The following is an 11,653-nucleotide window of genomic DNA, read 5'->3' on the forward strand; positions in this document are numbered from 1 at the left end:
TACTCCTCCCCATGTTTGAACTTCCCCCGAGTTCGAGTTCTAGAGCCTCATTCTGACCATATTTTCCAAGTGTGTGTGGGGGGGGGGAGGGGGGACAATAGCTGCAGGGGGTGAGAGTGAAGGGGAAAATTTCTTCTCGGCGCCAATAAGCATCTCATTATCTTTTGACACAATTTAGTCCAAAGGTTTCTGCCGCCGGAGAAAGGCCTTTCTGCACTGGGGTGAGGGAGCCAAAGATTTCTCAGACTCCTGCACTTAACATCTCTAGCTGCTTCCAGTGTCTATGGGGTCAGGAAACAGCGTCATCTATAGATAGAACTGCACTGCTTCTTGCTAGAGTCTTCCTGGGTGCATTCCTAAAATCAGACTGGTTCCCTGGCTCCGCAGCTCGGCTTTAGGTCTTAGCCAATCATGCCCTCCAACGCCAAGGTCGCGGCATTGGGGCCTCACAGGCAATGCTCTAAGGTTCTCAACCCACCCCACCTCTAACCTCCCCCCCACTCCCGCCGCCCCGCTGGAAGCAAAGGCCCTGCAAAGCAGCCCTGAAGGGTTTCTGAGGCCAGTTACCAGAAACTTTCTCCCAAACGGAGGAAGGCGTTAAAGGGGCTATAAAGTCGAGAGATTCAGACTACACCTGCCCTTGCCAGTGTCCGAATACCTGTGATGCTGAAGGAGCTCTGTATGCTCTCTCAACACCCCAAAACTTAAAATCATCGCCACATATAAAGATCTCAATGGATTTGCCTAGCACTAGTTTTGAGCAACAATTTTTCAAATAGGTTTTAGCTTGGACTCTCCTGCCGGCTCCCTCCACACCTTACAGAAACCTGGTCCATTTCCCAGTCTCCAGTCACCAAATATCAATAGCACAGAAAGCAAGTAAGACAAATCAAATTCTTAAGAATCCCATTCTCACCCCAACCCTTTTACTCACCAGAACGACAACCCTTTTACCGTTAAGGGGGATAAAAGGTCAAATTGAAAAACATCTCTAAAGCAAAGTTGCAGTGCATAATACATTACAACAGCAACACATATAGCTTGAAAAGTGTAAGAAGAGAAACATGAACTGTGTGTTGAAGTATTCAAGAAATAAAAACTTACCCCCAATGAGTATCTCTTAAACAATGATCAGGGTCTAGAAATCTATACTGAACAGAAGCAGAGGAGAATATTTTTCTGAGTCTCAGGGCAGAAGCTCTTTCTCTATATTCTTGGTTGAGTGAGCACATCCAGGTGTGAAATTGTTTGCACACCCCAGCACCTCTTATATTGCCAGCAAAATTAGCTGTTATTACTGTCACTGTTTAGTGATGGTTAGCGTGATACAAAAAAAAAAAAAAAACTGCTGTAATCAAGACCTGGCGCATCTTTGCAAATTACAGATAATTGTAAACGTCCAGATTATGATAATAGCATCCTAATCCAGCCTGCAATATAATTATTACAGAGTGTTACATCTGAAACTGTCCAGTAGGGCTAATTCAGCCATTATTTAGACCCTATTTTTGCACTGCAAATGGGTTGCTGAGTTGAAAATGTACGATTGTAATTTCACAGGGCACTCAATGAGTAATGGTATAGGAAGAGGAAAATACAAAAGTGAAATGTGAACAGTAGCGATCAAATCAAACCCTGAAGGACAAAAGACTGTTTGATTCATATGGAAAAAGAAGAGCGAGAATTAAGAAAATAGCAAATCAGTGGTCTGAAGCATTACGTGTCCAAATCTTCAATATGTGTAGGGCTGATGTGTTTGCAAAGGCTGCTACATCTGCTGCTGCCTGGAGTCTGAAATAATTTTTTTCTTTCTCTTTTTTTTAAACTTCTCCCTCCGCCCCCAAGCATTATCTTTGCTTTAAAAAAAAAGTGCCTCTTCCCCAAGTAGAGAACATTTGGCAGTTTCACCATTGTTTTCCACCAAAGCCACCTCAGAATGTGCCTGTCATTTATTTGTGAACATTTTCATAAATGAATTTGCAATCTCTCTTTTCATCAGAGCAAAATGCCCTGGATGTTTGTAAGTGTTCCTGAGCTTCATCTCTATTCTCTTTCACTGCAAACATTGAGAGTCCTAAAGATATTAGAAGAAAATGTATTAATTGCTGCTAATTAAGTAAAGCCGGCTGGGAAGTTGTCTCCTCCACTCGGCTTGACTATTGGCTTTAATCCTATCATTAACTTTTATCAATTAACATCCCCCTTCTCATGTAAACCAGTACAGCTGCTTCTTTTGCTACAACTCACTGATATGCTTATTTCTGTATTCCAGGAGGGCTAGTATTTTTTATAAAGGACTGTCCCTGCCCCAGATATGCTTGTAAAAGACCAAGGTCAGTATCTTTAAACTTTGGAAGGGCTGAAGAGAGAGGGAGTTGAAGAGTATTTATAGCAAAAGAGTCTGGAGACGGACTGAGGCACTGTGCTGGTTCAGAGTGAAGGCAAATCCTGGGTTCCAGCTGCTCCTCCTAGAGGATGAAACCTGCCCAGGCTGAGACTTCTGGAGTCCAGTTCTGGTTTCTGGTGGGGATGTCCTGGTGGGGGATACCTAAATCCCTTTTATTCCCAGAGGCTCAATTTTCCCACCATGAGCACAGAGAATTTCCTGGGCATCTTTTCCAGCCTCTGGGAAAGTGTGTGATGATTCTCTCCACCCCCACTCCCCCACCTCACAAACCCTGGGGCTGCCCAGCCAGGGCCACCCCACAGGTGGAAAAAGGCTTCCTAGCTCTTGTGAATTTAAGGGCAATAATGCAGAGTCCCCTGTTTAGTGACCAATGTATATAGATGAAAGTTGAGTCCATATCCTGTCTCTTTCCCCACCCTGTTCTCCCACCTTGCAAGTGGCAGAAATAGTCCTCTTCCAGTGGCAGATTTCTGTCTTCTCACCTTGGCAAGAAAAAAAAGAAGAAGAAGAAGAAGAAGAAGTGCCTTAAAATAAATCATAGTTTGGGGACTGTTTAGAGCCCTTCACCCCCAACTACTTCTTAAAAAAAAATACACTAGACTGTGCATGGTGGAGATTTGACAGAGAATCATTACTGAAACTTAAAGGGTGTGTGTGTGTGTAATGATGTTATGAAGCTTTTTTTTTTTTTTTTTTGCCTTCCTGTGGCGAAAGGTCGTAATGTGTGGTATTTCACGCTTTTATATAAATCTTGGTTTAGGATGTGGAAGAGACTCAATAATACGTGCGCTTTTGGCAAAGAGAGTCCTTCGGATTCCCATAAATCAAGTAAATACGAAATCTCATCGCACAAAAGACCAGAAACATTTAATTGCTGCAAACCAGGACTCTCTTTTCTTTTTAAAGAGAGATTCATGTAAATTCCCTTGGTTCCTATCTTTATGGCTAGAGCTCGACCTATAAAACAGGTTATTACATTACAGCAACCCTGGATGATTGAAAGGGAAGGCTCCCCCGCCCCTCCGCAGCAGATTCGGCGTGTACTTTCTGCCCCGTACCGCAGGGGAACCTAAAGCTTGTCAGATGCAGAAGAAAATACGGATGGAGCGGGGGTGGAGGACAGGACTGCGTAGGAAAACATTTAGCCAATCCCTTAGATGCAACCGCTATTTGGGTTGTTTTCAAGGCCCAGAGTTCGCTGTGACTCTGAAAAAACCAAGTACAGTGTGCTACACTAGCAGGCAACCTGGGAGCGCGAGCGGAGGGCGGGAGCAAGCCGCAGCGCCCGCTCCCCAACCTCCCGGGAGGCGGGAGCCTCCGCCTAGCCGCATTGGGAGGGGGTGCTTAAGGGCGGTGGAGAGGGATGACCGCCGGCGGATTCGCCGGCGTGGCGCGCGTCCCAGAGGTGCCAGAGGGCGTCTGCCCTCAGGGCGTGCCTCCGGGGAGGGCTGGAGAACTCAGGGTTGGCGGGATCCCAGTGGCCAGTGGGAGGCGCGCGATCCAAGGGGTTGCGGGATGGGGCGGAGAGGGAGTGGAGGTTGGGTAGCCCTAAAGGTCCCTCTCTGCGAATAAAAGGAAGCGCTGGGGGGAGAAAGAGGGGCAAGGGGCAGTATTCCGAAGGGCATCTCTAGCCTTTTGGGCTGGGGAGCTCTGGAGACCTAGTGGTGTCAAGGCCGGAGCAAGCTGCAGGGCGCGCTGGGAGGAGGCGAGCACCTCCTGGCCTTGGCGCGCCGTGGGCGACTCCCAGGATGGCGCGGCCAGGACGCCGCGAGCCGTGGGGCGTCCGGTGGGATCAAAGAAGCCAAAGGAGGCCAGCCGGCGCGTCTGGGATTGTGGGATAAGGGGCGGGAGAGAGAGGACTGGCATGGGCGGGGAGCTCCTGGCCTGGCCTGTGCCTGTGTCATCAGGAGGGTGTGTGTGCGTGTGTTGGTGTGCGGGTCAACACGCTCTTGCCTGAAGCCGAGACCTGGGTGGATCTGAGTGTGGGTGGACGGGCTCCCGGGTGGGTGCCCCAGTTGGGGGCGGAGGAGGGAAAGGGAGAGAGAGATCAAGGGCAGCGAGGTCTGCGGGTTCTCCAGTGTGTGTGTCTCAGGCCCTGTGGCTCAGCACTGGAGCCGCCTGGCACCCACAGGAATGCAGCTCCTCTCGGCTCCCCAGGCCGCCCCCTGTTCCACAAGGAGGTGGCCGCCAGGAAAAAGGGGGAAAACAGGGGAGAAATCCGCCTAGCCTAACATGAGCCTCAAACAAAGGCCAATTTATCTGATCTTTTATAGGAGGGCCCAGGAGGTGGGCAGGGCACCAAAGAATCATACTAGCCCTGCCAACATGCTGCCGGCCTCCTGGACTTTGTGAAGAGATCCGAAGATGGGGAGAGGGGCTTGGGAGTATAGGGGCGTAGCGAAGAAGCCCATGGAAGAGAACATGAAATATTGGGGTGAGCTTGACATCTCGGGAGCACTAGACTGAGAGCTAAGCAGTGGGGATCAGTAGGGGCAGGCAGAGGTCAGAAGAGTGGGGTCGGGCAGACCGGACTACGCTAGGGAGTGGTACACGTTTACATTAGATATAGGAATAAACACCGGAGAGAAGGAGGAGGGGTGGGAGGGAGGGCAAGGCAGAGAAACATCACACAGATATTTTTAGACTTTGCTGAGGATCTGTTATTTTTATATCCTTGGGCGCAGGACTGCAGGGAGTTAAATTCCCCCGGGAGAATCCCCGCGGTGCCAGGGAAAACCCGCTGCAGACTGGTTCCCCAGAATATTTTTGTCGAAGGCTCCCGGACCAAGTTTAAAAAAAAAAAAAAAAAAAACCGCGCGAGAGAAGAAGCCATTGCGAGTGGAAGCTAAGTTAGCACAAGGGAAGGAATACTGACACCAAGTCTGCCCGCACGGCATTATGCCTGCCCGCGCGTCTCAGCGAGGCTCTGGTGTCGTTAACAACAAGCAGTGTCAAGGCTGGGGTTGGTGGGGTGATCCTTAAAGAAAAGCTTCCCTTTTCTATCCCGGAAGAGTACGACCTCGCCCTTCCCTCTGCTGGACCGCGCCGGGTAATTGGGGGTGGTAATGGAGGGATCTCCTTTCCAAAGCCAGGAAAGGAAGACAGGAGATGATGCGGACGGCAGAAAAAATATCTGCCCTCTCCATGTGTAGAGAAGTGAAAGAGTATGCTCCAAGCACATTCCGGCCGCTCTTAGACATCAGTGGGTGCGCCCCCTCCAACCCTCCGAAACGCGCACTCAGGGGCGGCAAGGGGCGCCCGGCAGCGGGAAGCGGGAGCGTGGTTCCTCCCAGCCGGATCCTCCAGCTCTAAAGCGAAGGGTTTCGGTGTAATGGAAACTCCCGAAAGCCTTACAAGCCGAGAAGGAGAAGCAGGAAATGGATCCCTCTACCTTTTCCCCTCATCCTCTTATTCTCTGCCAGCTCGGAAAACAAAGTGTGCTTCCCACGGTTTTCCCCGAGCGCGTCGCCACCCCGACCTTCTTCCGAGAAAGGGGGATCTGGAGGGGAACGAAGAGGAGGGTAACGCTTCGCGAAGAGAAGCCGCCGCCCGCGCTTTAGAGGTGGGAGGTGGGACGGGTGTCCACAGCCCCGGCCACGGCCCACGCGCCGCCCCGGGACCAGGCAGGGTACCTCTCAAGACCCGCAAAGCATTGAATCCCCCCAAGGCCTTTCCAACTGCCAGGCAAGAAAGGAAAGGCGAAGAGAGGGAAGGAGATGTGGATGGGAATGGAGAGGGAGAAAAAGGAGAGAACACACAGGTAAATTCCCCTCAGGGCACATAGCGTGCCTTTTCAGGTCTAGTCTTCCAACCCTGGAAGAACCTTTTCAGAAATCCGCAGATGACAGGATGTAATTTTTTTTTTTTTTTACGTTCTAATCTCTATCCATCCCCCCAAGACTCTTCTGACAAATTTATTGCTGCTGACTTCCTAGCTGTAAAATATATCTCACGTGTCTTGTAATTTCCAACAAACGATTTCCCTTGGTATCCCAAGGAAATAGAATCAGGCTGACTAAAGGACAGTGAAAAAGACACCTACATTTCAAGCCTGGGAGCACAGTTCTAGACCCCGGCTGCAGCTCTGGTCACACGGTTGATGTCTCTATGCAGAGGTGCCAGGAGAAGGACAGGACAGAGGCCAGGGTTGTTGCAAGTCTTTCCTCTCTGCCCCAAAAAAGGCAGCACAAAAGAGAAATCCCTACAAACAGATTCAATTTCCCATCGTTTGGAACCTGTTTTGCCATTGTTTTATGTCAAAGCAAAGCAGAGAGAGAGCTTCTTCCTGAAAAAACCAGAATTGTGAAGAGTATGAAGTAAATTCATGTTTGGAATATTATCTCACATGAAATGAAATCAACAAGGGACCACAATGCTTTCCTTCCTTTCCTCCACCTCACAATTGCCTCTCTTGGCAGAACAAATGCCGCCACCCCCATTCCCTGCTTGGCCATCATTGTTCTCAAGTCCTGTGATCCTTTCCTCTCCGTGAAAAAGCTCAGATAAATTTATAATCATACATTAAGGAGTCCAAGGTACTACTATTTGTCACACTACAAACATTTTGGATTTTTTAAAAAAATGTAATAGGAGGGGAAATTTCTTTTTTTTTTTTTTTTCATTTTCTCATCTCTGGAAGCTCCCTTTGAAGGGAGTGTAATTTGTCTAATTGCTCTGGCAATACACAGAGGCTGATGGTGGTGAGGGAGCAGTCTCCACCATAATTGCTTTGAGCTTAGAATTCAGAGTGGTTATTGAGGGATTTCTGATGCTTTCTTACTCACACACAAAGTGGGAGGGCTGTATTTAGATTCCAGCATTACTTTCTACCTGAAACAATTTGGGGTTAAACTTAAAATTATCTAAATGTTTTTGCGGTTAGGCCAAAAAATACCTAAATATATATTATATGGCAGTACTATAAACAGACCACATATGTATATAGACATATAAAGTACATCCAACATATACACATGTACAGTTCTGTATCCACCCCGCCCTCAAGTTCTTTTTGCCTTGTTGGATCTCTGCAGAGTTTGTCTTGCTTTAATTGCCTGCACAAAACCGTCAAGAGCCCATTAAGGGGGGAGGGGCATTTTTAAGAAACATTTTGCTTTCATGGTCGAAATAATTTTATTTATCCAGAATATACAGTTTAATTCCTCTATCTACACTTATTTACATGGTTAAAATAACGTTGTAAAAAGTCTTTTGAAAAGTTGAGGTCATAGATTTCAAGGCACCATTGATAGTGTCCACAGTTGCGCAAAAAAGTTCGTCTGTAAAAAAGTGGGGGCAGGGGTCCTTTGAAATGCAATAACTTACATGCAAAAAAAAAGCTTTACACGTGAATCTTTTTTTGTTTCCGTTTTCCAAACTTCCCCATATGAATTCTTTTTTTTTTTTTATGATTTTCTAAAACAGCAAAAACACAGTAGTCCCAAAAAAGTGAGCAAGAGAAAGAGGCCGGTCTAATAGAGCGTCCCCGAGGCCAGCGCCAGCGGGTGCTGCAAGGAGCCGGGCGGCGGCACGTGGGAATTGATTGAGCTGGCCGCGCTCGGGTACCAGGAAGCCGAGTTCTCCAGGTAGCTGGACGCGGGGGACTGGTTGGAGGTCGGAGGGTGGGCATGAGGGTGGTGGCTGAGCGAGCGGGACGAACCCTGGGGCTCCCACACAGCCGGAGACTGCGGCGAGTTACACGCCATGGGGTCGCTGGAGCTGGGGCTGTGCTCCGGGGGCATCTCCCCGTTTTTCATTATCTTCTTGATCTTGGATCTTTTGTTCTGAAACCAGATTTTCACCTGGGTGGGGGAACAAAGGCACAGGTTACCCGGACACTCAGAGGCTGCCCGCGCGCCTCCCCCACGGCGGCGACTGGAGGCATCTTCGGGCCTCCAGGAGGCCGGGCCCTGGCATCTCCCCGCGGCTCGCGGCCTAGGGTCAAGGGGCTGGGCCAGAGGCAAAGCTTGGAACGCGGGCCCCAGAGGGCGCCCAGGCCCCGGGACCCGTCGACCCACAAGCCTTTCTCTTTTGTTGGGGCCGGGGGAGGGGGTGCGAGCGTCCGCGGCGCGAAGCGCGCACGTGTAGAGCTGAGGGGAGCGCACGGAACCGCGGCGCCTCAAACGTCTCCAAAACAAGTGCCGGAGCCCCGCGCGAGGTGTGTTGGCACGGCTACCCGCGCTTGAGCCTATGGGGTGAGGAGCAGATCCTTTCATTTCCTCCTCGGCTCCAGGGACACAGTCATCGTCTACAAGCCCGGGTGGGGTTGGGGTGGGAGTGAAGGGGGCTGGACAATCCAGGGCGCATTTCCCCGTACAACAGCGCCCCCACCTCGGACCATCAGGTCGCTGCGGCTTCAAGCTCCGAAGGAGCAGGACGTGACCCGTCAGCTCTTCCGGCCCGAGGTGATGTTCCCGGTCTCCGCGTGGGCAGAGACCACCGCGAGGCCTCTGGGCCCTGCTCACCCCGAGAGGCCCCGCCTTGAGCAGAGAATCAGTTTCTCAAAGCTGCGAGTGTCCCTCCCCTTGTTTTCAATCTGGCCCCTAGACCCTGGAGGCGTGAAAGGGGTGGGGGTCGGGGTGCATCTCGGTATGAACGAAGTCTCCATCCCGTCCCCAGCGTCGCTTGGCGGCGACACCCGGCCTGACTTCTGGAGGGAAGGGCGCAGGATCAGTGGCTTTCTGTCTATGAGTTTCTCGCGAGTGCCACTGAATGAGCTCTAGCCCGGGGAACGAGCCGCGCGGCCCAGACAGGCTTGCAGCCGAAGCCGGGCTGTGGCCGGGCCGAGGCGGAATTTACCTGTGTTTGCGTCAGTCCCAGCGAGGCGGCCAGCTCGGCGCGTTCGGGCAGGGCGAGGTACTGAGTCTTCTGAAACCTTCTCTGTAACGCGGCCAGCTGAAAGCTGGAATAAATAGTCCTGGGTTTACGAACTTTCTTTGGTTTGCCGTTCACCATTCTCACCTCGGGCTCGGCCACTTCTTTCTCTAAATAATACAAACAGACCTGGTCAGAGCTTGTCAGCAGACAATGGCCCTTTTGCAGAACCTTGCAAATACAGTCCTCGAGTGTCTTACCAAGCAGCCTTCACTCTCTTCTTGCCATATCACCACCGTTGCTTCCGGAGACCACAGGCCCCCGCCATAATGGAAAAGCCAGGTAGCCTGATTAACTCCCTCCTTGGTTCATTCAGGTTCTCCTGGGCTCAAGCAAAGCGCTTTGTACAGAACAACTCCCTTACCGGCGTTCAAGGTTTAGCCCTTGCAGCGGTTCCTGCTTCACCTGGATTCGTTTTCAAGCCCACCCCGTGTTCACCCACGTTTCTGAGGTGAGCCTGGCCAGCTCCTCCCGGGGCTTCAAGTGGGGGGAGGCCCCGGGCCGTGACCCCCTTTATGTCAGCGTCTGTTCGGGCGCCCGCAGAGGCCAGACGCTTGGGCAGGGAAGACGCTAACCGAGGTCTCCAAAGTTCAAAGACCCACAAGCAAACTATGCTCCTTCAATTCAGCAGCAAGCGGTCCGGGCCGCCACAGACAGAGGGCCGATTATGCAGCCCCCATAATCTCCCTGCAGATCTGCTAGGGCACAGATGTGTCTGGTTTCTTTTACAAATAGACTTAATAAGTTCTTGGCCAAAGGAAAAATATCTTTCATTTATGTACGAAGTACAGAGACACTGAAAGGAATGAGGACACCCCCCCCACCACCACCACCCGGGGGCAATCATTAAAGTTTAGCAAGAGTTACCATTTGAAAAGGAATAGGCTGTGGGGTGTGGGCTGTTTTCGTAGGAAAGGGGCCGCAGGTCAGGATGAAATTTATCGGAGTTGTGAGTAGAAAAGGAGGGGAAAGACTCTTGAACGCTTGTGTTACAAATGTGCCCTGGGGCCGCAAGTCCCCTTTCCCGAAATTACCTTGTTATCAAAAGTGCCCATCTCTGGAAGGGGTGGAGAACCTCTCCTTGGGGGGGTGTGTGTGGGGGAGCGGGCAGCTCCTGGGAGAGGAAGGGTGGAGGATGAGGGCTGTGGTCTTGATTCTGCCAGAGCAGGGGTTGCTAATATTAGTAGGGTTATTAATGTGCTGGTGGGAAGAGATCAAATCTGACCAGCAAAACCTCTCCAAGGAGACCTCATGCCTCTCTCTTACCGCCCAAGCTCACTAACCCACTTGAACTCTCCAACTAAGTTTCAAGACAGAAGAAAAAGGAGATGAGAAGGGAAAATAAAATTTAGGCGCCAATGGAGAAAGTAAAAAATATCTCTTCAATAATGTGACCCTGCAGCAACCCTCCTCCACCTTTAAATGGCTTTTTGTTTTTGGAAATGCCTTGGATAAACCGCAAGGAGCTCAGCGCGCTCTTCCTCTGGCAGATACAGCTACCCGGCCCCCACCCCCGGCCCGCGCGCTCCGGGCACTGACACGGCGCTGGCTTGCGGCTGCTCTTGCACTAATCCCCCCAGAGTCCTTGAGACACTTCCATCCCGACTCCCACCAACAGAGCACGCTCACCCAAAATTCCAACAAACAGCCTTCCGTTTATTACGCAAACACCACTCCGACTGCAAGACTCTTTCCTCTCTCCGCCCCTACCCCCTTTCCAGTTTAGCTGGCTTCTTGATCTGGATAGCTGGGAATCCACTGACTGAGGGGTCACCCTTAGGAACCAGAGAGGAGAGACGCTGGTCCCCACCCCCGCTACCTCCCGCCCCACAGGCTTCTTCTGTTAAGACTCCCTAAAATGCCGGCCTAGGAACCTCTCTCTGTTGCAGGGTCCTGGCCCCCAGTGCCTTCTGCCGGGTGCGCCCCCACCGCTGCTGATGGCGCGGCCCCGGATTTCCCAGGGTTTCTCCTCCGGAATCCTGGCTCCCCTGTATCTGTCCCCACCCCCACCCTCGTACCTGGCTGGCTGGTGGCGCTCGGGACGCGGTTGTAGGCGCCGCCGTACTGGTGATAGGGGCTGGCGTAGCTGTAGTCGGCGTAAGCTTTGGCGGGATAGCTGCCGGCGGAGCCGCTCACGCCGGGGTACTGGTACTGGTAGGGGTTGAGCACTTTCCCGTAGGAAGCCGAGGTAGGAGAGCAGTAGCCGTGCGGGGCTCCCCCCGTGGGGCTGTAGTAGTCGGAATCGGTAGCCGACGACTCGGGCAAAGTTGGCGATTCCTGAGACGGATGGTGCATGGCTGCGGACGTCTGGAACGGGGCTTGGAAGTCGCCGGATCGGATGCTGGGGACCCTCCTGTCAAACACCCCTGTCAT

General features: G+C 51.6%; 1 protein-coding gene and 1 long non-coding RNA gene across 2 annotated transcripts in view; both read right to left on the reverse strand.

The window, feature by feature from the left end:
* LOC110255475 overlaps nucleotides 1–1,230 on the reverse strand; it is a 45,927-nt gene extending 44,697 nt beyond the window's left edge. Inside the window, exon 1 of the long non-coding RNA XR_002335822.1 lies at nucleotides 1,105–1,230. This is a non-coding gene — a long non-coding RNA (uncharacterized LOC110255475). The remainder of the gene's footprint in view (nucleotides 1–1,104) is intronic.
* Nucleotides 7,879–11,653, reverse strand: DLX5 (distal-less homeobox 5). Its single transcript, NM_001159660.1, is given in 3 exon segments — nucleotides 7,879–8,208; nucleotides 9,206–9,390; nucleotides 11,299–11,653. Coding segments are annotated over 3 exon segments (870 nt in total).

This window comes from Sus scrofa, chromosome 9 (assembly GCF_000003025.6).
Source record: "Sus scrofa isolate TJ Tabasco breed Duroc chromosome 9, Sscrofa11.1, whole genome shotgun sequence".
Lineage (NCBI taxonomy): Eukaryota > Metazoa > Chordata > Mammalia > Artiodactyla > Suidae > Sus > Sus scrofa.